The sequence below is a fragment of the Calonectris borealis genome, chromosome 13, assembly GCF_964195595.1.
Source record: "Calonectris borealis chromosome 13, bCalBor7.hap1.2, whole genome shotgun sequence".
NCBI classification, from domain to species: domain Eukaryota; kingdom Metazoa; phylum Chordata; class Aves; order Procellariiformes; family Procellariidae; genus Calonectris; species Calonectris borealis.
This window is the reverse complement of record NC_134324.1, coordinates 17,378,944-17,406,706: the sequence shown is the minus strand read 5'-3', so window position 1 is coordinate 17,406,706 and position 27,763 is coordinate 17,378,944. Positions and strand designations below refer to the sequence as shown.

The 27,763-nt window shown below is 37.5% G+C and overlaps 1 protein-coding gene across 2 annotated transcripts; it reads left to right on the top strand.

Moving 5' to 3' along the window:
• Positions 1-27: 27 nt before the first annotated feature.
• CUL4B (cullin 4B) lies at positions 28-26,584 on the top strand. 2 transcript variants are annotated; one of them, XM_075162357.1, is made up of 21 exons: positions 28-108; positions 918-1,436; positions 4,169-4,284; positions 9,016-9,119; positions 10,062-10,131; positions 10,623-10,696; positions 11,729-11,891; positions 11,992-12,081; positions 12,367-12,449; positions 13,582-13,649; positions 14,747-14,865; positions 15,672-15,864; positions 16,966-17,070; positions 17,379-17,489; positions 18,283-18,368; positions 19,140-19,247; positions 19,510-19,623; positions 20,632-20,737; positions 20,812-20,984; positions 21,526-21,678; positions 22,838-26,584. In XM_075162357.1, the coding sequence occupies exons 1-21, from the start codon at positions 96-98 to the stop codon at positions 22,931-22,933; spliced, it is 2,664 nt and encodes an 887-aa protein (XP_075018458.1). In that variant the 5' UTR covers positions 28-95; the 3' UTR covers positions 22,934-26,584. The 2 variants fall into 2 exon arrangements, with proteins under 2 accessions (XP_075018458.1, XP_075018459.1); XM_075162358.1 differs by lacking the exons at positions 28-108; positions 9,016-9,119; positions 10,062-10,131 and having other exon boundaries at positions 260-1,436.
• Positions 26,585-27,763: the final 1,179 nt, after the last annotated feature.

The following is a 27,763-nucleotide window of genomic DNA, read 5'->3' as shown; positions in this document are numbered from 1 at the left end:
GCGGAGGGCGGCGGCCACGCCCCCTTCCGCACGACGCGCCCTGCGCCGGCGCGCGAGGGGGTAACGAGCGCGCCCGTTACGAGCGGCCGGCAACGATGATCACTTCCGGTAGGTCAGAGGGCAGCGGAAAGGAGCGGGGGGCGCCCGCGGGAGCAGGGCGCGCGGGCAGGGCCGCCGGGCCGGAGGTGGGGCCCGCCGCCTAGCCGGGCTGCCCGGCCGCGCTTCCGGGCGGCCGCGCCCCAGCATGCACGGCGACCGGATGTGCCGCCATCTTTAGGCTCCCTCTCTGCCGTGTATTGACAATAACAAGCCCCGGGCCGGGCCGTCCCCCCTCAGGAAGCGCGAGCAGGAGGCAGAGAGGGGGGAGGCGGGAGCCCGAGGAGAGCGGGCCGCGGGGGGAGAGCGGGCCGGGCGGCGGCGAGGGAGCGGGAGGCGTGTGGGGCGAGGGGCTGGAGCCGAGGCGTGAGGGAGCCGCGCTCAGCCCTCCCCGCTGCTGCTCGGCGGAGACGAGGCGGCCGGAGCCAAGAGGGGAGCGGAAGGAAAAGCCGGGGGAGCGGGCAGCCGCGGGGAATACTGGTGTTGGAGAGAAGAATTGAAAGAAACTAGTGGGTGGCGAGAGGCAGGAACGGAGACGCTCTGCTGAGAGAGGAGTAAAAGCAGGAAAGCAGAGACAAACTACGAGAAGAAACAAAGTGATAAAGAAAAGGGGAAGAGAGGAGATAAAGTGATTCCTCCGAGGAAGAAGAAAGCGAAGGAGAGGGAATACGGAAGGACTCCACTGATGAGAGAGAGGAGTTGAAAGACCCCCCCGAGAGACACCAAACAGACTGACTCTAAAACTCTCTCTCTCTTTGTCACATCACAAGGATTTGATGCCCCTCAGCCTGTTCACTTCTGTGTGTTCATGTTTCCCACAGGTTTCTCTTCCCCCAACCCCCCAGCTGCAGCCCAGGAGGTCAGACCTGCCACTGATGGTAATACCAGCAGCAGCTCCTCCTGCAAGAAGAGAAAGTTAAATAACAACAGCAACAGCAATTCTGAAAGAGAAGAATTTGATTCCATTTCTTCCTGCGCCTCTTCTCCTTCCAAAAACACCTCCTCATCATCTTCCTCCATCATCACCACCTCCTCGTGCTCCTCCTCAGGGGTTGCCTCCTCCAACCATCACCTCCAGAAGAAGCTGCGCTTTGAGGACTCCGTGGATTTTATTGGACTCGATGTGAAGATGGCTGAAGAGTCTTCTTCCTCCTCCTCTCCTGCTGCCTCTTCTCAACAGCAGCACCAACAACAGCTCAAAAATAAAAGCCTTTTAATTTCGTCAGTGGCTGTGGGGCACCATGCAAATGGCCTGACCAAAGCTGCCTCCTCTACTGTTTCCAGTTTCGCCAACAGTAAACCTGGCTCTGCTAAGAAATTAGTGATCAAGAACTTTAAAGGTAACAGGCCATAATTTGTCACAACCTATGGGGAGCTGACGCTCAACTTTGTGTTTTGTTTTCAACGTGAAAACCGGTTGGCTTTTAAATAGCTCCAAGTTTTACAGGAAATGCTTTTCTGTGGTGAATGTTTCTATACTTATGTAAAGGGGGAATAATGTTTTACAGTGCATACTTGCCCAGTCATGTACACATCCTGAGCTACCCTTTGCTGCTTGGCGTTATTTTTCAGACTCCTTTCACTCTCTCTGTTGAGAAGGCCTTAACTTGTATGTTAGATGAAAGGCTTTACTATGTAAGTGTGTAAATTGCCTTTTGTCAAACTTTAAACGTTTGATACCTCTTTTCTAGTAATCCTGATTCAGGGCTTAGTATATATTTTAGCCCAGTTTATGGTAAGTCTTTGCACAGAATGCGTTTTTTAAATTGGGCTTGAATCTCTAGGTCTTGCCTCTATCCATGTTGTCTGTTTATAGGTTAATCTGCCCGTGCTTAGTTTTAAACGTTGAAACTAAGGTGATTATCAGGCTATTATGGCGGATTTCCTTTCTGGTTTCCCTACTTGCCTTTAAAGTAGGTAGTTCAGATTTTTGCTGAGTGTTTTCCTTGCAATATCCTTGCTGTAATTTTTATTATTTAACCCTTTAATGTCTTTCCTCTGTCTTAATATACTCTCACTTTACAAGCTTACATTATTTTATAAATTCTCTCAAAAGATGTGTTTGAGATTCTCGAGTATTCTTACTAGAGACCAACTGAAGCAGAGAAATGAAACTTTTCTGCTGTGATGCTGCTTCATTTTCTAGTAAACAAAAATACAAATAGGTGTAGGCAGAAAGCTTAGCTAAAATTCTGTCTTTTTTTTCTCCTGTAAAGATGGGGAAATCCTGGGCTTTACTTATTTCCTGCCTCTTGCTGTCTTCTAAAATAGTCTGATATCTTGCTTTTTGGGGTTGTTTTTCTTTTTCCCCATGTGTTTGGTGTTGGGGGGGGGGTAAAGATATTACTGACATCAAAATTAATTTCTAAATATACAGTTGATACAAATGTTCTCTAGAGATATCGCAGAAGGTAAGGATTAGGATTATTTTAGCCGCTGTAATGTTTTACAGCAATTCATGATCACAGTGTAACTGCTTGCTTTAAGGTCCTCCTAATTCTCAAAAATGTTCTCCGCCCATCACATCATCATCATTTAATTTGGCTGATTATTTTAAAATTTATACTTATGATGCATGATAGCGATAAGTAAATGCCACTCTTCTGTTGCTTGTACACTGTTATCTTTAAGGGAAGTCAACTTTTCATGTTTAAAATATTTGTTAAATGTCATGGATTGCATGGTGCTGTGATCACCATTGCTTATGAATTGGTATTTGAATCACTTGCCTAAAAAGGATGTCTCAAGAATCTGCCAGCTTTGCTTTTTATTTACTCTCAGAAGCTAAACTGAATAATAAGATTATTGTCTTTATCTTAGTGGGATAGCAATAGCATCCTTTACAACTTAAATAACTTCCTGAAATCAAAAATCTTGGTATTTACTGCTGAGTAGCATACTCGTTAGTTGCTAGTGAAAATAGGCAAGTCTCACTTGTAGTTAGTGGTCTCTCTAGATTCTTACGATACAGCTAATGTTGGGATATTGCCAATATTGTAGGGAAATGCTTGGGAGGACAAAAAAATATTACTTCTCTCTTTGTTGTTTCTAGAGAAATCATAAAGCTTTACAATTTGTTTTTTACCTTTAGGTATGTAAAAGTCAATTTTAATAGAGTATAAACTCTGGGCCAGTTTCACCTGTTGGTGGCATGGATGTGCATGTGACTTCCTCCCTAAATTTTCTCCTCCTTCCTTCTCCATTTGGGAACGTGCTTATTAGAACAAAAACAGTCATTTTAGCTAGTTATGAGAACACACAGAATTTTAAAATAATCCTGGTATTCTGAGGATGTGACTTCAGGAATCTCTCTTAGCCTGTTGTAAATGCTTTAGTCTTGTTGAAGATGCTGCATGGCAGGGGCATCTCTAGAAAAGAGGCTGAAAAAAATAATGGTAAGAGTCAAATCTGCAAAGCTTGAGCTATTTGAACATTAAAAGAGGGCTTAACTTTAACAAATATCCACTGGCCAAACCCAAGAGAGACATAAATGGATTACGTTAAAATACGAAGGTTTTCCTTGCAACTGTAATGCCTGTATTATAATTACAGTATTTCCATGCATGTTTCTTGAGGGTTTCTTTCCAACTGTTAATACAGAGTAGAATTAATGAGCAGTAAATTAAAAAAATAAGCTATACACAACTCTGTATCTTTTAATCCGTCATTTTTGGCTTTTATGTTCACTTTCGTTTAACTGCGCTGTCCTGGTAGTGAAGAAGAGTGTAACGAAGATGTAGAACATTCTTGCTGGTTTTTAGCCTTTTATCCCGTCTTGAGCTGCTCAGACACAGGATTGTGATTTTTATAAATCACACGTACTGTTTGGGCTACAGATGTGTGATGTGTATGTGAAGAGTAATGCTGAATTTTTACAATGTGTTACTATTTCAAATGTAAATAAGATACTGCTTTTACACTAATGCTTTCTTTTCCTGTAAGTATAAATGAAAATCTAGAGCATCAGCCCATACCTCTTTCCTCTCAAACCTACATTTTTCATTTCTGTAAAAGGTAAAATGTTCTGCTTTTTCTAAATACTTTATCAAACCCTATATAATTTCTTTTAAAGATAAACCCAAATTGCCTGAAAACTACACAGATGAAACCTGGCAAAAACTGAAAGAAGCTGTAGAAGCTATCCAGAACAGTACTTCAATTAAGTACAATTTAGAGGAGCTCTATCAGGTAAGTGCTTTAAGTAAAAGCAATAGGGTAGGGTTTTTTGTTTTGTTGTCGGATTTTTTTGCTTAAAACACTTCTGATACAGTGGTAAGAATATGATATTTTGCTTGATAGCTGCTTTTGTCATTGAAAAGCTTTTCATCGAATAGTTTCTCAAGTTTTAAAATCATCAGTAAAAATTTCACAAGACCTAAGATTAAACTCGGAAATTTTTTTACTTGCCACAACATAATCCAAGGTATGGTTTCCCTTGCAACAGTTGACAAGAATTAAATAAGGCAAGGAGCTGTATTCCCTTTACTGTTTTGGGGTTTATGGTGTGTAGCTGCTAAAGGAGAAATGTGAAATCCTAAAACATTGGTGTTTAGGTAAGAAAAAGACGATTTATATTAAAATATTATCCTTTTTCTGAAGACAGTATCTGTTCATGATTGAGGATCATAAATAATTTAAAAACTGAAACTTTTTATTTGACTTCTTAAAAGTAAATAGAATACCATTTTTCTTCAAGAATTGTGTTATTTTGGTTTGACTGTAATTTTTTATCATTCAGCATTCTGTCTGTTCTAACACCTGAGAATCAAAATTTATTCCCAGCAACAGCTCTGATTGTTTTGCCCTAAGTGTTTTAGGAAGCGATCAGACTTGAACTGCATTTCCTAACTTTTTGTATAAGCTCCGCTTCTGCTTTTTCAGCTGAATGTGTTAGGGAGGCTTCTCCCCCTCCTCACCTTTTCCCTACTGACATTGTGGTACTTGTGGTTTTAGCGGCCTAGCAACAGTACTGCCTTAGCTAGGTATTAAGAAGCACTTACACTTTTTACTCTACTTTTAAAGCCTTTATTACCTGGTTAGTTGTTTGATCTGTTCCTCTGTGTGTATATAGCCTTCTCTCCATCTGTTTTTGGTGTCTCTTCTTCCCCTGCCCTCCCTTTTTCAATAAAAGCTGCATTTGAATATGACTGCTTCTGTGAAAAGTTGGGGAAAAAAGTCCTGTTTGCACAAGGTTTGGGGACAGATTTAGGGAAGGATAGATTGCTATTCCTCGTGGAACCAAGACCCTCATGGGCCAAGTTCCTCAGTCCAGTGTGTTTTTAAGCTCATTATAATCTTTTATAATGTTCAGTTAATCTAAAAATAGCTTTTTTTAACAGTTTGTCAGGATAATATGTAGTATTGTTAAAGTAACAATAGTATTGTTACTTTAGCAAAACTTGGTGAAACTAATAACAAATTACAATCCACTGTATTGGCTGGTATTGTAAATTACTTACTCTAGACTGAACAACAGAGCAAGTAACTGTTAATTAAATACTTGAAGGCTATCCAAAATTGTTTAAAAATACAAAGTTCTATTGAAAGCCTTGCTTCTGCTTCACAGTTATCACTTAAATTTCTGCTCGCTTTTACCACAGGCTTAATGTAATGTTACTTGTGCTCAGAAAACCAAAAATACGCTTTTTTCTTTTAAATCTCAGTTTTAACATTATAATAACTTAGATACTTTTCAATGAAATAGAGTGCAATCAAGTATGAAATTTTTCTTTTTTTTTATAAATCTAAAAATAAATGTCTTGATTTAAAAATAGTAATAGGAATCACTAGTGTTTTTAAATGCTAACTAAACTAATGTCATTTCTGAACAGCTGCTTGGTAAATGGATCTGATGCCAAATATGCCTTGGCAGACACCATTATCCAAGCATAAAGGGGAATTGCAAAAGAGTCTGCAAAAGTTCTGCTGCATGCCTCAAAATATGATACTACTTTTTTTAATGGAGTTAAACTTCCTGAGTTCTGTTTAACTCTTGACTGTGTTGGAAAATCCCACTGAGCAACGATTTCGAGGCTTTATTTCTTTGTGGGACACTAGCTTCGTACTTGCTTTGTTCCTCCCCAGCAAGAAAAATGATATGCATCTTTGAGTAGCTGAAGTGCTACAAAATTGAAAGCTTCTTTATTAGAATAATTTTCCTTAGGTTTACCAGAAAATAGAGATCTAGATCTTTGGTACCAGATTTTAAGTACTTCTGGAAAGTCCTGATTTTCTGTCATCAGAGCTGTGTTCAGTTCTTTTTCCTACTTTTCCCCAGCACACAAACCCAGTGTGGATGCTGCAATTAAAAAACCCACCACCAACAGAATATATGTTACACAAAAGAAATACGACGCTTTGCCTTCCAATGTTCTGACCATCTTCAGGGCACAAATTCCCTGATCAGAAAGCTTTATTCCACTAATTCAGAACAAGATAATTTTGTGAACTAGAGCCCCTGAAGTTGTTGGGAATTTTTGATACATTACAATTATTGTTGTGTAACACCAGTAATTAGATTTGCAAAGCATAATATTGCGGTAGTCGTGTTATGCTCCACAGAGCAATTCTTAATAAAAGGTTTTTTATTTGTGTGCTTAGAAAGTTTAATCTCTTACAAAAAAAAAAAAGCCAATTGAGCAGAATTCACAAATTAAAATTAAAACATTTCTATCGATGTTATCAGTGAAGATGCAGAAGTTTTGCACTTAATGTTCAAACACTCAATACTAGTAGATGTGTTTAACATTTTGGAATTTCTGATACACAAATGCAAAAGCACAGCTTTATATGGACACTACATAAAAGTAAGTGTATATTAATATATGTTAACGTATTTCACTAAGAGTTAATGGTATGCATTTGTCCATCTACAGTGCAGAGGCTAATTCTCTTAGGGATTTGGAGCAGCATGGTTAAATAGTACTTGTTTTGATAGACAGCAGTTATGAAAATCTTGGTAGTTGAGATGGGTGAACTGACCAGAAGTACAGCGAAATGGCCGCTGGTGTCCTAGGCTGGGAGGCAGCAGTGAGACTAACTGTGGTTGTGCAGGTGACTAGCAAGTTCTATCTAAAACATTCACCTTCCCAGCTCTCAGTTGGCTTCTCCAAAGTAAGTGGGAGAAAAGAAGAAACCCATTTATTGCACTTGCTGCGGGCTCTTCAAACTTGGTGTTTTCCATCCCCTTTTTCTTCTGAAATCAAAGTAGTGGTTATTTCCTGTTTTGCTGCCGTTTCATTTAGAGCCTGACCCCGTGGGTACAATAGCAGAATGGAGTTGAGCAGTGTCCATAACCTACTCTGAACAGTGAACTGTAGAGTATGTTTTCCTATCACATCATTGTATTTGTTTGGGCTTTCTTAAGTGTTAAGTCTGAGAGTTGGATTTGTTGCTATTTCCAAATATTAAGATATGTACAGTTCCGTGATAATTCTGGCTTTCCGAATAATCATAATTCAGACCTGGTTTAGTCTTAATTGGCACACTCACTCTCTTGCTATAACTGTTTGTTTCTGACAGTAAGCTTATGCAGCTTTGGTTTTCTTTTTTTGTTATTGTTGTGGGAGATAGTTTTGTGGTGGGGTTTTGGTTTTTGTGGTGGGGTTTGTTGTTTTTTTTTTTGAACTCCTCTATGTCGTAGAGCCAGTATTAGCTGTAGTGCACTTGCTCTAGAGAGTTGTTTACTGTTGATACTGAGAATGATTACTTTTGATATCCTAGAATAAACTGAGGAACTCCTTGTTTAGCTGTTTTGATTGTTGCTGTGCTTTTAGTGGTGGCTGCTTACTGTTTGCTGGTGGCTTCTATTTGGACTGTTGGGAAATATTCTGGGGGACTTTGGTGTAAAGGAGTAGATCTGCTCTGTATACTTCTGAACTACGCTGTCCCTGCGTGGTTGCCTGCAGTTGCTGGGGAACAAACTTGATCTTCCAGTCCTCTTTTTTTTCCTATGAGTTGGTTGTACTGGCAACTGAGGTATTTTCCATTAAAAAAATAAATAAAATCAAGAGGCATTAGGTGAAAATCATATATACCTCTCCTCTCTAGCTTCTACAGATGTTTTACAGAATAATCACATATTGTGTCTTTCACCAATCCGCAAAGTTAAAGTTGCTCAGTTGGGCAAATCTGGGCAATTGGTATAAATTTTGGAAAAGTCTTGAGTTACATTTACGGACTTAAGGATGCTTGTTTGCTGATCGATCTCCAAGACATGTCCCCATTAAATTTCTTTTCGCTTTTCGCTGTGAAGCACAGCGACAATTCTTCTAATACTTGATTATGATCTAGAAATCTGAGATTTGTCACTGTAAACATCTGGAATGTAGTCATACCACTAAAAATTGTTCAGGATTATAACTGAACTTATTCAGGCACGGCCTGATGGATGGAGATATATATATAAAAAATACGTATATGTATGTACTTTTGGGGATGAGGGAAGCTTAATCAAGGAAAGGACTGCAAAAGGAAATAACACTAGCAGTGCTTTTCTACAAATATTAGTGTGACTTGCAGAGCACAGCAGTTAATAAAATTAAGACTTTAAGTGTCTGCTTTGAAGTATGAAACCCGGCAAGCTGCTGGAATATATTAAACTAACGTCCTTGTTCTTAGAGATGCAAGTCCTGCGGTTCCTTATGAGATATCAGTACTCCAACTGAAATTAATAAACTGTACGCTGTTCAGGGCATGGCCTTCCTTTGCCTCTTACTACCATTATAGTGCCATATATAGTGCCATGTCTCTGGTGTTTTGCACGCAGCTGTTAACTATGTTACAATTAAAAGCTGGTAGATTTTTGAGTGAGAAGCAGAAGAATTCCATGGTTGGTTTTGGGTTTTTTCCCCCTTTCCTTGTAAAACCACATATAAGAATATAAACAGATTTCTTAGTATCTGTTTCTCTTTACTTCAGGCTGTTGAAAATCTCTGCTCCTACAAGATTTCTGCAAACTTGTACAAACAATTGAGACAGATCTGTGAAGACCACATTAAAGCACAAATTCACCAATTCAGAGAATATCCTTTTTTTAGCTGTTGACAAGCCAAAACGTTTTTACCTGCCAGTATGTGGTGATGGATTTCTTTGATTAGTTCATGACAGTAGGCCATGGTAATCTGAGTTTCTAGTTTTTGCATAATTGGGTCTGGTTTTGTTTTTTTGTGGGACCTCAGAGAACACTACTAATTCCTTTATGTCTGTAACCGTTTGAAAAGTTTGTGAGAAAGTTTCATTCGTATTTATGAAACACTTTGACATCTTACAAAAGCTCATATTAGACTTACAGCAAGGCTTAAAAAGGCTGTATTGGCTGCATCACTTCAGGCTTTTTTATATGCTGATCTTGCCATACTCAGGTAAACAGAAAAGTCTTCCAACAAGTAGTTCTTGTTTTCTTTTTCAAAAGTGCTAGTGATCTGGCAGCATACAGTGTTAGTGGTTCTGAGCATCAAAATGTTTTCTTTTCAAAAGTTTCGAGTTGCATCAGATCAAGATCCTGTTAAGTGGGTATTAATTAGTACCAGAACTATGCAGTGAATTGAACACAAGTTAAATTTCAAGAACAAAATTTATCACTTAAAGTTCTCTCTTAACATGAGCTGAAATTATAGTATCTGTGTAGTGGTGGGGTCTTACATGTATTGTGGATTGTTGGGTTCTGAGGTGTGAGGATAGGTATGTTTGTTCCACTCCCCCGGGATGGAGGATTAGACAAAACATGCAAAAGTATTTAGATCCTTTTTTTAAAATAGTTCAAATAATTTTGATTTCTCATTATTAACACAAGGACCCTCATTAAAAATAAAAATAAACACGTTGCAAGAAGTTAACTGGTTCTTTTTGGGAGTAGGTGAGTTTGTTGTGCTCTCTGTTAAGTGTCTTTAAAAAAAATAATAATGTTGGATCATTTAATTGCTAACACTACCTATTAATCATAATTTTCTTAATGATTTCTTCATGGATTCATTGGATAGTGTCCTTTTTCTAAAGAAAATAGACAAATGTTGGCAAGATCACTGCAGACAAATGGTAAGTTTTTTATCCTTTTAAAGAAAACCAGTTGCCTAGTCAGCCTATGTTTTGCTTAACTTTGTTCCTTTACAAACATACTGTGCTTCTGAAATGTTGTCTTAAATTTATGTAAGGCTTCTTCGTGAAATTCAACTGTATCTAGTTTGTTGGAAATCAAGCCTTGAAAATACTTGTCTGTAGTGTGTTTCTTGACACATTGGTCTATCTTGGATGCACACACACCCAACTGCTAACTGTTGTTTCTGTGCAAACCCTTCTCCTTTTGTACCTATTAAAAAAGGACCTATTCTTTTATACAGAAAGATGCTAAATGTTGCATTGATCATCTCACTGAGATTGGCAGAATATTTTAAACAAATCAACGCTGTCTAAGAAAGCACTGCCTGAAACCTGTCAGTGGGATTTTTTTTGTTGTTGAACATAATTTGTGTTGCTCTTCAATTTCAAGAGTAAAATGATTGTGGCTTTTTTATTCCTTCTCATAACAGATTATGATTAGAAGTATCTTTTTGTTCTTGGATCGAACTTACGTACTTCAGAATTCAATGCTACCATCTATTTGGTAAGGGCACGAAGAAAAAAATTATTGGGGGGTGTATTTAAATTATCGCGCATATCTTGCTGATTTTCAGCGTTGTTTTTTTTACTATAAACTTTATAGTGACCTGTAAATTACATGATGAATGCATACATGCTTGTTGCAAAGGGAGATTTCACTCTTAATTTCTTTGCCATGAGTTACAGGGTTCTTCTAGAATAGCTGTGATAGCAAATTTCAGCTAGATATCAGCCTCAAGTTTGCACAGTAAGAGGAAGGGACCCGTTCATCAACTGAAGTGCGAGGCTTTGGCTTGCCCAGTTATTGGCTTTAACATGCATAGTGTTCGAAGTTCTGCAAATATTTTTGAAGGAAAAAGTTACCTAAAATAAAAGCAAGTTATTCTCTTTTGGACTTACTCTCACACACACACACAATATTTTAATAATTAGCAAATGCTCTACAGTGCCTTTGGCACTACCTGAATGTCTTTGCCAGAGATTGAAGAAGTGGTGGATGGAGAGCCTGGCTTTTCCTAAAAGTGTTCAGACCACAGTTTCAAATTCATGGAAGGTTTTAACTGGGATGCCCAAAGCGGAGATCCTTGTCTTTCACATCACTGAGTTCTTCTAAGCTCTGCGTAAGAATTATAAATTAGAAAGTGATGGACAAAAAAGAATATTGTCCAACAGCTGAACCATGGAATCGGGACCCAGGATGACATTATCCTTTTTCTTGTGAAGGCTGCTGTTCATTCAGTTTCCATCACTCTGCCAACCAAGCGAAAAATAAAGACACTGCAAAAGTTAGGGGTTATTTAGGAAAAAATACATGCTTTGGTCTTTAAAATCTGTAGCTTACTGTTGATGCTTTGTCATGGTTTATTTTAGTGTTTGAGTTTGTTCACCTTGAGTGATTTGGGGGCAGAGGAATGAGGAGTTTAAAGAATGCTACTATTTATTGACCTCTCTTTGATCCAGATCAAATTTTATTAATAGAGAATACTTGGGGTTGACTCTTATGCAATTTATTGAACAGTCTTTATTTTCTTTTTAGGGATATGGGCCTAGAATTGTTCAGAACTCATATAATCAGTGATCAGAAGGTTCAGAACAAAACTATTGATGGCATTCTTCTTCTGATTGAGAGGGAAAGAAATGGTGAGGCTATTGATAGGAGTTTACTGCGAAGCCTTCTAAGCATGCTCTCTGACTTGCAGGTGAGTAAACTTGTTTCATCTTTAAACTAATAAACAGATCAGATTCTTATTTAGTGCTCAGTAAGCTTTACCCTGGACTGCTGTTGTGTTGTTTCCCTAGATTTATCAAGACTCTTTCGAACACAGATTCTTGGAAGAGACTAACCGCCTGTATGCAGCAGAGGGACAGAGGCTTATGCAGGAACGAGAGGTATTTTGAATGTTTAACAATATTTATTACACCTAATGACGAAGCATTTGTCAGGGAGAGGAACTATTCTGCTGCCTTAGCCAGCATAAAGGGCAATAATGTAACCTTTATGTTTTATGGTACTCTGAAAAAGTAAATTCACATGCAGTTGCCTTCAGTCATGGTGCTAATGATTTCTGCTTAAAACTGGAGCTGCTGCTGTTGTCAGACCAGTATTGTCTTTTTTATTTTTTTTTCCCCCTCTTGGTTTTTTTAAAACGTACAAAACTACTCTGGCATTTTCAGGTTCCAGAATATCTTCACCATGTCAACAAGCGCTTGGAAGAAGAAGCAGACAGGATAATCACTTATTTAGATCAGAGCACACAGTAAGTGCAATCTCTCTTTGCTTGGTATCGTTAGCTGTTTGGCTCTTCTTCTGTTGAGGGCCATCTAATAGCTACAATTTATTTCAGTTATTGACTGACCATCAAATGCTTCTCACTTCCCACAATTCCTTGTTTGCAGTGAAGCACTGTCTTGGCTCACACAGCTAATATCCTTTTCTTTTAAGCCACTAATTATTTTGACATAAACATTTTTGGGTATTTTGTTGGAGAAAAATAGGCTGCCACCCCCAGTCCAAATGTCTCTTTTCTTGCTGAAATGCAATTAATCAGCTGTCGTCCCACCTGAAAAAGATAGGACCTGGGATAGAGAATTCTCAGGCTGAAGGCTCTGAATATTTACATAAAAATATTTGCATATTCTTTATCGAGTCTGGGAAATTATTGACTAATGTCACTCTTCAATCTTTTCTGCTTAGAGGCAGGATTTCCTAAAATACAATCAAGTGGAGGTCATGACTGGTAGGACAGGAGAAATGTTCTCCTAACATAAAGCCACAGCTGTCATGTCTGAGAGGAAATGTAGGTCACTAATATAACAAAACTCTTCGAGCAAGTGGTAGCAACTTCTTAAAGAGCAAGTACAGAGGATCTCTCTGAGAGGAAAGTGTTTTATTGCTACCATCATACATTTTTATGTCCTTTCTCCTTCAGCTGTTAAAAACATTTAGCTTGTTTAGTGGCTTCCTTCTTTCACACCATTATTAGTGGCTAACTGCCAGTTTTGTTTTAATACCTCTTGACTCGTGAGGTGTGTTTTTTCTTCTCCTTGGTTTGTCTCCCAAGACATGAATCTCCTCCCACAAAGCAAGAGAAGGTATATTCTTTGACAAGCTTTTGCCCAGTTTCTTCACTGATGGAATCATAGTCCAGCTGCCTGGAGGTCATGTACAACAGGCTTATTGTGTGAATTAAATCCTCAGTCAGCAAACAGAAAAAAAATTGCTTACTGGGGAGGAAAAAGGATAAATATGTGTATGATCATTTTAGGTCTTTGGCCACAGATAATTAGTGCACTGCCAATGACAAGCGTAGTTAACATGATCTCAGAAAAAGGATTTAAAGCTGTCAATAATGGAAAAAGGAAAAGTAATTCTAAACATTTTTTCTATAGGAAGCCACTAATTGCTACTGTAGAAAAGCAACTTCTAGGTGAACATTTAACAGCCATTCTTCAGAAAGGTAATCTTTCTTCTTTATAGAAATGTTTCTAATTACTGCTTCGGGGCTTTCAATTCCTGTGCTGAAAAAGAAAGTGACAGATTCAGGTGCTGGGGGAGGACACAAGCTACATCATTCTTTAACGCCCTTTGCTACTCAGTTCATGAAATAACATTGACCATTTTGCAAGAGGGCAAGTACCATTCTCCTGGTCAGAGGTAAGGACAAGCAATGCTGTCTTCAGATACACAGCAAAGCAAAAGGAAAACTAGAATAGGGGACTCTTGAGTTCAGTGTGTTAAATAGCATTTTGAAGACTCAGAGGTAAGGGAGTAGCCTTCAAATTATGGCTGTACCAGAAAGGGGAAACATTGCTTATTTGCTGCTCACAAAAAGCAGCTTGTTTTAAAAATTTAGTACAATTTGAGCAATTAAATACATTGCCTCAGTTCTGCAATAGTCTCTGTAAAGTCAAGTGACCCTCTGTTGCTCTGAGGGATAGCCTGGAAACAGATACTAGCCAGATTCTGGATGAAACGGGTATGTGAGATCTTCCCGCGCATCTGTCACAGACTATTGAGAGGAGTATCAAGTTTGCAATATTTACCCATCTACTTTCTTAGAACCTTGCTGTAGAGCATCAGGCCTTTTCTGCCAAAAAGTCAAAAAGTGAAAGGTGAAGATATTTCTTGAAGCTGCTTGCCTTCAAACATCTGTAAAATTTATTTTACAGCTGGAATTGAGATTCAGCTCTGTCTTGCCAAGGAACCTTTCCTACAGATCAGTAGAGCGTAAACTTTTCAAATCTTTAGGGAATAGTAAAGCAGAAGTAAGCAAAGGTATTGTGACAAGTATGTTATGTAAAGTACACGTAGCCTAAGATACCCAGTGCAATAACAAGGTTTTTAAGGTTTGAGCCAGTTCAGGTAGCTGTTCTGTGTTTCACTGTTAAATTAGGTAGCTTAAAAAAAACAGGAGAAACAACCCCAAAACAAAACAAACAGTAATTGCTTGATAAAAAAATACTAGCTTTGAAGAGGTCCCTTATCGTAATAATATGCTGCACTTTCTTTGGATTACTTTGGTTTTAATTTCTTTTGAAATTCTCTCATTTGCAGGTTTAAACCACCTTCTTGATGAAAACCGAATTCAAGACCTGTCTCTTCTGTATCAGTTGTTCAGTCGTGTGAGAGGCGGAGTACAGGTTCTCTTGCAACACTGGATTGAGTACATAAAGGTACTGTTTCTAGAACTCTGGAACAGATACCACTATTGCGTCGATGGGTTTTATACACAGATATGAGTCATCTCTATAAACTATTGCATTTTTCTAAGAATTAAAGACAACTTGCTTATAAACATACATTTAATGGGCAGCTTTTGAAACTGTACTAGGAAAAGTACAGTAACTGTTCTAGCCCTATCAAAGAAAATGTTGAACGTTCAGTTGATTATTGAACTCCAAATAAGTTCTTGCTTATAGTTAGTTGTGAGGGACAACTATATTTCTCCAGTAGACACTTTGGTAATGGCTGAAAGTTTCTGTCTTCTCCCTGCTAAAATTTCTTGTCAGAATGAGTGGTAGCTTAAGTTACCAACCAGTTGAAGTTCATCACTTAAGATGTTTCATCTTATTACTCAGTGAAAATGTTGTTACAGAAAATATGGTTGTTGTGTAGGAATGCTTTGTAATGGCATAGGAGTACTGTTAAATAAAATTGAGTTTAGTGGGAACTTTACCTGTGTAAAACCTGAGAATATAGATGTTTAAAAAGCGTGTGTTAATTTTGTCATGCTTGAGTTTATTTCTTCAGACAAAAGTTCTGAATCTGTTCATTTATTCATAGGTTGGTTTTGAATCAACATACAAGGTCTAGGAATGATTATATAGTGAATACTTCATAATGCTATTACTTATATTGTGTTAGTGGAACTAATATGAATATCAGAAACAAGACGTTACAAAAATAACTTATGCTTTTAGAAGTCTTGTCATTTAAATACATTATCCATGCTAATTGAAAGATATGTTTTATTTTTCAGGCATTTGGTAGCACCATAGTAATTAATCCAGAAAAAGACAAAACCATGGTCCAAGAACTACTTGATTTTAAAGACAAAGTTGACCATATTATTGATGTTTGCTTTCTCAAGAATGAGAAGTTTGTAAATGCCATGAAAGAAGCCTTTGAAACATTCATTAACAAAAGACCAAATAAGCCAGCTGAACTCATAGGTATTTTTCTTCAGTTTCTTCCCATGTGAGAATTTGCGGGGGGGGGACAAGAGGGAGTTGTTGATGCAGCTTACAGATGGGATATGATGGAATTGTGTGTTAAAAGACATTATGCACAATGCATTGTCAAACTGGGGATCTACTGTGCCTTATTGTGCAAGTGAATTATTTGATAGGATCGCATTAAACAATTAAGAACAAGCTCTATTCATCAGTTCACTGGCTAGGCTATAGAAAAGTGAAGAACATTAGAACTTGGGCATTCCACCAATTGACTGGTGTCCAGATGTGAGAATGCTGCTAATAATTTGACTTTTTCAGAAGCTTACGTAACTGTGTCACCAACATGTGCACAGAGCTATTAGGGGCTCTACATAGATTCCTATGTTTTAATATATAGAAGCGAAGAGAGATGAGGATGCACTGTACCTCTCATGTTATGGGGACAGAGCCTCTGTAGTTTGCAAAGAACGTTGTTTACAGATTTGTGCATTACAAGGCTGGCGCTCTGCACTTTTGACTATCTTAATCATTTCCCCACACAGTGAATAATACCTGCTTTGCAATCTGTTGTGCTGTTAGGCTTGTGGAGTAATACTTTCTGCCCTCCTTTTTTAAAATTAATTCACTAACTGTAATGTGCTTACCAAACCATTTGAAATTAAAACAGTCTGCTAGAGAAATTCAGCAGTATAGTCAACACATTTAAATATTGGTTTACATATTTTTCTTCTGATCTTTTTGCTATTATAGCCATGTCACTCTATAGCAATAGTGACTTTTTACTTTGAGATCATAATATGGACCAGGATTTTTTACATACACAAAAATCTTTTTTAACATTACGTATGCTAATAATGTTAAGATGCAGTAATTGCTTTTCTGAAAAAAGAGATTAGGCTATAATGTTTTTGTAACTTTATAGCCTTTATGAAAATATATCAAGCTAGCTGTGATGAAACTGATTTGAAGGTAATTTCAGGATCCTTTACATTTCCAAAAGATTTCACAATATTAAATTTAAAAAAAAAAAAATTAAATTATTGTTTCATTGTGATACTAAGCATATGCTAAACTTTTTATTCCTCAACACTCTTTTAGCTAAATACGTAGATTCAAAGCTTCGTGCAGGCAACAAAGAAGCTACTGATGAAGAACTTGAAAAAATGCTGGATAAAATTATGATCATATTTAGATTCATATATGGTAAGTATTGCTTTTTTTGTGGGGATACAGTTTTTTAATCAGTAACATAAAGGTACTTTGAAATAATTTTTGCAGTCTGTCTGCATTTTCAAGTGCTCATTCTCTGTAGATGCAGTTTGCTGGTATAGTGCTGTTTAACTAGTTTGCGTGTTAAAATGCCGATAACAAGACCTGACGCAAAATCTGTGGAAATCTTAATGTTAAGGCCCTTGTTAGCTTTATTGAGCTTTGAATTGGTCCTCTTGCAGGTAAAGTTTGTTTAAAACAAACAATGATTTGTGATCACTGTCAAATCTCATCCCTTACAGGAAAAGATGTCTTTGAGGCCTTTTATAAAAAAGATCTAGCAAAGAGACTATTAGTTGGGAAAAGTGCATCAGTAGATGCTGAAAAATCCATGCTTTCCAAACTCAAACATGGTAAATATCTATCTATCTATCTATCAGCTTGCTTTCTTTTAAAAATAGTCGTTTTAACAGGCCTTCCCAGAAGTGCTGTTTGTATTTCCCCTTCACATGAGGGCAAAAACCTCGTGTGCAAGTCTTGAATGACTGGTGGGTTTTGAGGACGCTGATTTGCTTTTAGTTTTGTAATTACAGCAGCAATAGTCAAAAAACAGGAGCTTAAAGTGCACAGTATATCTTGGCCTGTGGAATAGAGTTGAGGTTCCCTGCTGAATAAATCAGTGATGTGCTCAGAGAACTTGAGGATGACTTCTGCTTGTTGTTCACTCTGTATAAGGTCTGAAACATGAAGCTGCCAGCTAGCAGTCTTCTAGTCTGGTCTTCATTGTTTCATAGGATGGCGTCCTTGAGTGGTAAGATTTTTAGAATTTGATCTTGTTCTACCATCAAGAGACAGTTTAGCAGACAGCTGATAGGGATTAGAATTGTCATCTGAGTGACAGGTTGCCAGTGGAGTCCTAGGATGTTGTCGTCTGAGTTACAGGTTGCCAGTGGAGTCCTAGGATGAACAGTCATGTCCAGATGGAAAAAGAATTGGGTTGCAAAGTAGCTGTCACATTAAAACATCTTCCCCCTTCTTGTTTATAATCTTATTCTGTATCTTAATTAGAATCCAGGTCTTTATGTAAGAACATATGCTGAAATAGGTCGTCTTGCTTCAAAGTACATTCTGATATTTAGAATAACTACTCTATGGTGTTGAAAATAACAAGATTAATTTTTAAGATTTAAATTTTCTCTTTTATAGAATGTGGAGCTGCTTTCACCAGCAAACTAGAAGGAATGTTTAAAGATATGGAGCTTTCAAAAGACATAATGATACAATTTAAACAGGTACTGCGGGAAAGCCTGCCATGGTTCCTTCATTTATTCTCAGAAAGCCTAACGAGAGGGTGCAGGATGTCTTCCGTTGTGAACATTTCTATTGTAATTGAGTTAAACTCCTTTTGAATTATTCCAGTTGTCTGTAATGTTCTTTCACTACAGAGAAAAGAACTTTGTAGGTGATTGCTTTCAAAAGGAGTGGGCGAAAGCCCAACTGTGCTTTTGAAAATTTTACTGAATTTATTAGTGGTTTTCCTGAACAACAAAGCAAAAAACCTGAAACAAGAAGCTTCCTTAAGGAAAAAAAAACACAAACAAAAAAACCACACGTAAGACACCCGCAGTAATAAAAGAAGAGTCGCAAACTTATAAAACATTTTAACACCAGTTAAAACATTTTTAACATGACTATATTCTGATGGACTGGCTTGTAAGTTTTTGCCCATTAGTTCTGGTGGTTCTGTAATGTTTTAATTTACAAGAAAATTGTAACATTCTTTCCTCCATTCACACATAATTAGGTACATCTTCACATCAGCCTGCTAAAACACTCCTTTTGCTGTTTTCTTCCTGTATGGAAGTGCCTTTAGAACTTCAGAAAAGTGCTTTTTCTTATCCTAATTTTTTTGTATGTAATTTGCAGTTTATATAGCAAAGACATTATAAGGTCACTTGTCTTCTGTGCTCTCATAATGCCTGTTCTAACTAACTTTTCAGTTCTACCTGAAGTGTGTTTAATAAACATTGCTTTATTTCATTTTACTTTGTTTCTTTCTGCAGTATATGCAAAATCAGAATGTACCTGGCAACATTGAACTAACAGTGAATATTCTGACTATGGGTTATTGGCCAACCTACGTGCCTATGGAGGTCCATTTGCCCCCAGAGGTAATGAATACAGACGTATTATACCAAGTGTCAGCCTACCAGTAATGCATCTTAATATCAACTGCAACTTCGTTTTAAATATGCGTATAATCTCTAGAAAGAAATGCAGAAGTTTCTTTTTAAAATAAAGTTTGTTTTCTTTTCTTGCAATTCCCTTCATCTTTCTAAGCCTTTATTTAAGGCTTATTTGATGGTGAAAGAGGAAAGGATGCTTTTGAAGTAGAAATTGTGTTTTAGTATTTTGGGTTTCTTCTTTTCTTAGATGGTAAAACTGCAGGAGATTTTCAAGACCTTTTATTTAGGAAAACACAGTGGTAGGAAACTTCAGTGGCAGTCAACACTAGGACACTGTGTACTAAAAGCAGAATTTAAAGAGGTGAGTGTATCGTTTCTCTTATTCCTGTTGCTTTGCCGATTCCAAGTCTGGGTTGTACCTTAGGTCTATATTGGGAAGCTTTTTTTGTGCTGTGGTGGAAAACTTAGCACTGTTTTTGCAATTACTTTCAACTTTTGACCTCTTGCTATGATTTCCAGAGTTGGTAGTTTCTGAAATAGATGTATTAAGGTCTAAGAAGATGCATCTGATTTCTGTATTGGTGGGGAAAAAAAAGTTGTTGGTTACTGCTTGGGGAAAATACTCAGTGGGTTTAGTTCCATATTAAAAATGGCACTAATCTTTATACTGGGGAGGAAAAAAAAAAGGGGGACCATGTTCCATAGATGACCTTACTTCATCTGACAGCATTAAGCATCTTTACAGTAAGCTTTTCACTACTGAAATAAAGAAAAGTTTCAGATTGTACAAGAACACAGCTGTTTTTTAAAGGGCTTCCAGTTATTCCCCTTCAGTATTTCTTCATGGGCACCAATATATTTCAAGAAAATTTCTCTTGGAATAGGAATGCTTCCCAGTTCTATTTTTCAGAAAAATGTTAATGGTAAAACAAGTATTATCAAACTCGGTTATTTCAAAGATCCTTGGTTATTTCAAAGATCCCATAGTTCCTAATACTGTGTTTCTTAAACTAATGTATGAGTTACACTTTGACTTAAAGGTCTTTCAAATTGTCATTTTAAGCACTCAGTGCTTTGAGATTTGTCTTGAATAAGTTGATGCATATCTTGGGTGAGTTTTGTCACTGGATATAGTAGTCTAACTTTCTGACCTCTAGTTTATTCTGCATTTCATAGTAAACACAAGGTGACCAGTAACTTTTATTCTTTCATATTCCGAAGTGAGTAAAATAACAATCACATCCTTCAAGTGAAATAATTGACATACAAGAATTACTTGTTCCCCTCCTCCCCCACTTTCAAAAAAAAAAAAAAAAAACCCAAAAAAAAAAACCAGCCTAGTGATGTCTGTTAATTTCCCTTGTGACAGGGCAAAAAAGAACTTCAGGTCTCCTTGTTCCAGACACTGGTGCTGCTCATGTTTAACGAAGGAGAGGAGTTCAGTTTAGAGGAGATAAAGCAAGCCACTGGGATAGGTTGGTATTGAAAACAACTGACTGCTTCCAAGTGTTCTTACTAAAAAAAACTAAACAACTTGTTTCCGTTTTAGAGGACGGAGAGCTGCGAAGGACACTTCAATCTCTGGCTTGTGGCAAAGCCAGAGTCCTGACTAAAAGCCCTAAAGGCAAAGATGTGGAAGATGGTGATAAATTCACATGTAATGATGATTTCAGACATAAGCTCTTCAGGATAAAGATCAACCAAATTCAGATGAAAGAAACGGTATATTCTTTTGAATCCTCTGGGGTTTAGATCCTTTGGTTAAGTATCTTGTTGCCTGCCCATTTACAAGTTTTTTTCCTCTTGGTTGTAACATACATACTGCTATCTTGGTGAAAGTTACAGGTATAATTTGGATGATAGCACATACCTAACAACGCAGACTTAAATGTGTGCTTCCATACTATCTTAGACACCAGTGATGCTAGATGTCGCTAAATAAGGTTTTTTAAGAGAAGTTCCAATTAGTGAATGTTCTTTTCACCCTTGATCATTCCCTGGTGCTTTACTGAATGGTTTGTGAACATAGAAACAAATTCACAGTGAATTTTTCCTGACAGCCATCCAATGTAAAATCTGTGCAAAGATTTTAATGCCTTGTACAAGTGGTTTTTTATAATCGGTCTTTGTAAAGGATTTATGTCAAATACTTGACAACAGAGATTTTACTGTCTTACACTGAGAATTGTCTTAGAGATACGAAGAAGAATTGTTTTGACAGATCTAGTGTTCTCTTTAAAACTTCTCTGAATGAATCGTTCAGGTAGAGGAACAGGCAAGCACTACAGAGAGAGTATTCCAGGACCGGCAATACCAGATTGACGCTGCAATTGTACGAATCATGAAGATGCGCAAGACACTGAGTCACAACCTGCTTGTGTCAGAGGTCTACAACCAGCTTAAATTCCCAGTAAAGGTATAGTACTGATTTTTCTTCTTTTAAAACTTTATTACTTATTTTTATATTCCCTGGCCTGTCCTCAGTTAAACAGTGCTTCTGTCTAAAACATGCATCTTTTTACTATTAGGGAGGACAAATACTCACTTTCAGGAATTTTTAAAGTGCCAATTGCATTTTTATCTGAATATTACTTGAGGCTTTCAGAACCAGAGTCTGTTAGCAGTAACTGTGAAGCTAGCTCTCCTTGCACACTGTTCTTCGTGCATTTAAGTGTTCTGGCAATGCGTTCTTGGGGACGAGGGGAAAATGATTCAGATATGTAATGCAGAATTGTTTTTGATTCTTAATTTGGTTGATGCTTTTTAATAAATTAGTAACCAATAAATGTACAGTGGTTTTTCTAGACAGATTATATTAGTTAATATATATATACACACACACACATATATATTGGTGAATGTCTCAAAACTAAAGAAGCCCACAGTTGCAATATAAAATGAATAGCTTACTTATTGTGTACAAACAGAAACGGATTTTGAAATAGACAGTGATGCATCTGTTTGAGTTCAAATATACAGTGCTTTCTATCAATGGAAATGTAAAATAAAAGGTACTGCCATCTCATTCTGTTTTGTTACCATGTTAAGTTCCTGCAGGCCTGTAAGTATTGCATAAACTGCAGTTGAGCTTTGCAGGGTTGTAACAGATGAGTTAAATGCGTTTCCTCACTCTTTATCATAAGGCATTTTTATAAAGTCCTTCACCCAATAAAATCATAGGGCACCAAAACTGTTGCAGAACTCACTCGCATCATGATAAAGTGAAACTTGTACCATCTTTTACCAGGTAAAAATCAGAAACATTTTGGTACGTAATGCGTGAATTGCAGTTCTTTAAAGTAGAGTTCAGTTTAAACAGCAGCAAATACCTTTCCCTGTTGTAAAAAGTCTATGCTTAGCTGCAGGTGACAAGCTAATTTTGTAACTTTCTCTTCAATCAATTATACATTGCAGACTTTAGAAGCTTTGATGGTTTAAGGGATTTTTTTTTTTCTTTAAACTGTGATTTCTGTTTCCTCAGCCATCTTAAACAGGATATTTGCCTTAAGTAGAAAGAAAGAACCAAGGAACATTGACTGCAAAGTAATAACGCTGACATCTGCTTTATTTTGCAGCCTGCTGACCTTAAGAAGAGAATAGAATCCTTAATTGACAGGGACTACATGGAAAGAGATAAAGAAAACCCAAATCAGTACAACTATATTGCATAAACATATGTTGGCCTTTGTTTTACTGCACACTTGGTGTCATACACAGTTGCCAGTGGATAAACTAGCCTGTTGATCCCGTTAATTGACTTTTTATACTACCGATGATTGAATGAAAGCAGTGTAATGGAAAAGTATAGTAGAGTGGACTTCTTTCAGTGGTTAACATGCCCATTTAAAGAGTACTATTTACATTTTAAGAAGAATGCTGTTGAACTCTTTGCATGTTATTTAGTAAGATGTGCAGAAAGCTGAAAGAAAGTACCTGGTCTTTGTGATTCCATTTGTCTCTGGGTCTGAAGAGGAGTCCCTTGATATATGACAGATGTCTTTCACACCTTTAAATGGAAACAGAAGGTTAATTAATATAAGAAAATAGCCTTTAAAATGCTTAAACTGCATGCAAACTTTTAATTTACTGTACAGAATGCATTTCAGTTAGTAACATACCATTGGTTTGGTTGATGCCCACACTTGGATTTTTCCCTTGAGGGAGGGAAAATGGGGAATAAGCCAAGCTGTGCTTATTGCTGATCTCATGGAAAATATTCTTGGTCGCAATTAAGACAAAATGGTACCAATATAAAACAATGTATAAAGTTTGCAGTGTGGGCATATATACTGTATATACAAACACCATTCTTAAATAACTGCTACAACAAAACAAGTTCAGATTAGATTTATATGGCTTGCCTATAAGACTTAGTGTTCACCTTTGGGAATTTTAAGCGTAAAACAGCCATAATGGAAAAAGTGACAGTTTTTACTAGTCATGGGTAGGAGGCCTTCACCTCTTGGCAGCAATACTCTAGAAAGAGAATCTATTTACAGATACCTATGAAAAGCCACACTGTTCTTGTGGTAAAGCTGTAAGAACAAAAATTACAAATGGATTTTAATACTTGTTTTGCTTTGCAACATTCTAAACTTGAACTAACCTCAAGGTTTAGACAGGGCAGCTCTTCTAAGACTGCCCTGCTTTGGATTGCTTTAACTTAAAGCTTTAAGAACTCAGCCCTAGATGTGGCAGGCCTCCTAGAACCCAGAAGCCTACCTCTCATATAGAAAGTTAAGTATTGCTACAAGGCATCTAAAATATATTTTCTTAGATGACCAGAGAGCATTCTTTGCATCTTTATAAGACATGGGAGAATAAGTCACTTGAATGTAGAGCTTTGTTTCAACAAAATGCATTTTTTATTGCTATAGCAGCATGTGCCAGGAATATATGGGAAAAAAGTGTCAGCAGAAAAGGTAACTCCTCCACATGACAGTTCTTCCTTACCCAGCCAGGCTTTAGACCTATGATCAGCTGTGTTGCAGAGCACAATGAAAAACCTCATCCTCTTTCAGGCACTGATAGTCCTGGGGAATACCAGATATTTCTTGAAAGCAAGATGTTACTTTTGTTTAATGGCAGTGTAACTTAGCTCTCTATGATCTATAACTTTTATCACTGTGATCCCACATTCAGGGGTGTGCCTGTGCGAGAGAGGGAGAGTGTGTGTCTGTGTGCGTATTTTGTATCTGACACATCCCATCCTTATTGCTTTTTTGATCTACTGTTTAATTCCGTATTTTCTCCAGCTGTGTTTTCTCTCAAGCTCTTTTATATGCAGTCCTCAGCTGACAGATGAAGCAGATGGTTTTTTCTCCTGCTAAATTATTTGCTGTCACCCTCTACTAACTGTCATACAGCTCTCTGATCTGCAGAAAATCTACCTTATCCTTTGACACTCTTACAGCATAACCACTGGTAAACATCCAGGACCACCCTTGCCTCTGTAAGAAAAATACTAACAGTAGAGTTATCTGGTAAGAAACTTGAAGACTGCTCCTGCAAATCTTTAAGTATTAGTTCAAATAGAGATCCACTGGGGAGGAAAGAATGCCCCCCTAAAAAACTTTCTGTATTTTGCATTCAATGTTCCTTTTTCTTGTATGTTTTGTATCTTTAGCCAATAAAAAGATTCCTTTTAAAAAGGTGTTTTGGAGAAGGAGCATAAAACTTAACTCTTTGGGAGACAGGAGATGATGAATATCAGTATTGAACTGGTTCCATTCGGTCTGTTGTAGCATATAAATCTAACACCACTACATGTTTAAAATACCTATTCAGGTAAAATCCTCCCTCATTAGACAAGTGTGTTGCATTCAGTCAAACTAACCGGAAAAGTCTGAAGGTTTATTTAATTTTTATCCCATCCATTTCAGCAACTTAAATGCATAAAATACTATGTAGAAAATGTCCTCAAATCTCATCAGACCTCCACGATCTGAGGCAGACCCTAAGCGGCAATCTAGTTAAAGCAACCCAAAGAATGGACTTTGAGAACCCTGGCTAGGCCGAGAGAGGGGGTGAGAGAGGGGAGGGGAGGCGGCTTCTCCTTCTTGTACCTTCGTGGGTTTTCCCCAAGAACTTGTTCATCTCTTCTGCTAAGGTCTCGCTCATTCCTGGTTAATGACAAAGCTGCAGCCAAGATTTATCGTCCAGCCGTACAACTCTGCAACTTCTTGCTGGGATCATGTGCCTGCCTATTGAGCCATATATATCTCTGTAAGAAAAAAATTAAAGTGGGCTTGGACCACAACTCATCTGGCTATTACACAGCTTGTCTGTTTGGCCACACATTTTTAATCTTGACTCTTGCATGCAGTTTATAGCACCTTGTTCATAAGAAATTGCAGTTTATTCTTAGAAATATATATTTTAGGTTTTTTAATCTTTATACCCATAAATGGACTATTTTTTTGTCTTGGCTGGTTTAAAAAGTGACCATTTTGTTTAAATGCTGTAATTGCAAATGTGTTGTAAACGTTGTTTTGTTCTATAGTTTACACAAAGGTGCCAAAGTAAAATAGTTAATAAAAAAAAAAACAAACCCTAGCAAATTGTTAAGTTGCTTTAGCTGTTCTTCATATTTTGGTCTCTGCTTTTTTTTTTTGTCAGTCTTTCATTTTTTCCTAGACATATCATTTGCCCTAATGCTTTCTTTAAAAAAAAAAGTGCATCTAAAGAAATGTTCAAATACCACTTTTTTTAGTGATTTCATATAGTAGGAAGAATATTTTCTTTGAAACGTTACACTAAAATTGTAAGAGTACAGCAGCATTCAAAAATGTAATATACTTTTTGTATAACAGTTCTTCAGAGTATGTCTGGAGTGGGGGAAAAAACCAACCCTGTTACTTTTCAGAAGCCTCTTCACTCGGCTACCAGAATATAAAATTGTGCTTTTTCACTGCATCAAAAAGTTATAGTTTATGCAGACTTGCAAACAGGGCATGTATCACCATTGCATCCTTCGATGCAAAAAGCAGCAAAACCTTTTTTATGTTTCATAAGTCTGATATGGGTACAGAGAGTCTTTCTTAAGTTGGTAAATAATGTAAATACATGTCCTTTCAGAGAGTGAGTCTGTTATCTAGGTATTTTGTGTCATTTAATAAATATTAAACAGTTTTGTGTTGATAAACTCTTTGTGTGTAAAATGCCTTCTTACTCAAAGTTCTGTATGTTGGGCTTACTAATGTTTGTGGCTTCTTTAAATTCTTTAGCTTGTGCTTTGATAGCAAAATACCTGTTTGCTACTTAAATATAATAAGTAGTTCCTTCTTCATTCAGTCATTAAAATCCCTTGAGTTTTCTAAGTGGCTTCCATTCCTGAATTTTTTTTTTTTTTACTAAGTCTCCAACAAGGTTATTGGAGGGGAAGGAAATAAGCATCCTCGCAAACTCTGAATTGGGATTAGAATGTGTAGAAGTGCCAGAAAGGGTACAAAAATACCAAAGGTGGTGGCTTGTTGCTAGTAGAGGAGCTACTCTCCTGCTGTACAATTACTCTTTGTCTCCCAGTACAGTTACTTTTTTTAATGACTCTGGTACAACTATTGAAGTAACAAAGGACAGGGATGGACAGGGAACTTGCTTCTGTTACTGCTGATGGCCAACTGGACCATTCCTTAATTTTTTTTCAGCCATTTGGAACCGCTGGACTAAATCTGAGCAGAATTTGTCAGGAATTTCAGCGCGGCCTTTCCCGGTGCAGGCGCTCTGAGGACTTAGTGGAGAGGGGAGGTGGAGTGTTTTAATTTTACTTTCTGAGCTCCGGAGGGGTGGTTTGGAGACACGGATAGCTGTAGCAAAGCAAGTGCTGATCCTCCAAACGGAGCTCTGTTGAAGGCTTGCGTGTCCTGCAGGGAGGCTGACCTCGCACAGCAGAAGACGTTCCTAGTGCATGGTGGTTTTAAGTGTGGTAAATGTCTTCCACTAACACTGCTCAGGTGCTTGCTTTCTCTGTTACAGCTTGGAGGCATCTAAATGCATGGGATGGCTTTTCCACTAACAATTTCTCCTTAAAGAGAATGTTTCCTACTTCCTACGTTCTCCACAATCCTACAGAATTCTGTTGTTAAATAAAACAGAAGCAGATGGATATTTGGAGATCGATAGATTTTCTGTCTACTCTGGGAAAAATACCAGAGAGCAGTAAATACTTTTCATTTCTGTTACTGTATGAAGTGCAATATATGTTACTGTACTTTCTCCTGATTTTGAAAGAAACCGGTGCCAAATCAAATTTAAGATGGTAGCTTGGAGACATACTGTGGTATTTAGAAAGTGAACACCTCAAAACTTACTTGAGGGGTTAAGAGACACTGGGCTTTGTGCAGAGGGTATCTTGTAAAATACGGAGTTAACTGGGACGAGGAGCAATGGATGTTGATCAACCTACAATGCAGCAGGCTTCTGTTCTGCTTAAGTAACTGCTTCCTGATCCAAAGTCATCTTTAAAATTACTGTTATAACTTGTCTTGCAGCTGCCTATGGGA

Coding starts and splice junctions, on each gene's coding strand:
- CUL4B (XM_075162357.1), top strand. Junction 10,697..11,728: donor TCAATGCTACCATCTATTTG/GTAAGGGCACGA, acceptor TTTTCTTTTTAG/GGATATGGGCCTAGAATTGT. Junction 12,450..13,581: donor TATTTAGATCAGAGCACACA/GTAAGTGCAATC, acceptor TTTTTTCTATAG/GAAGCCACTAATTGCTACTG.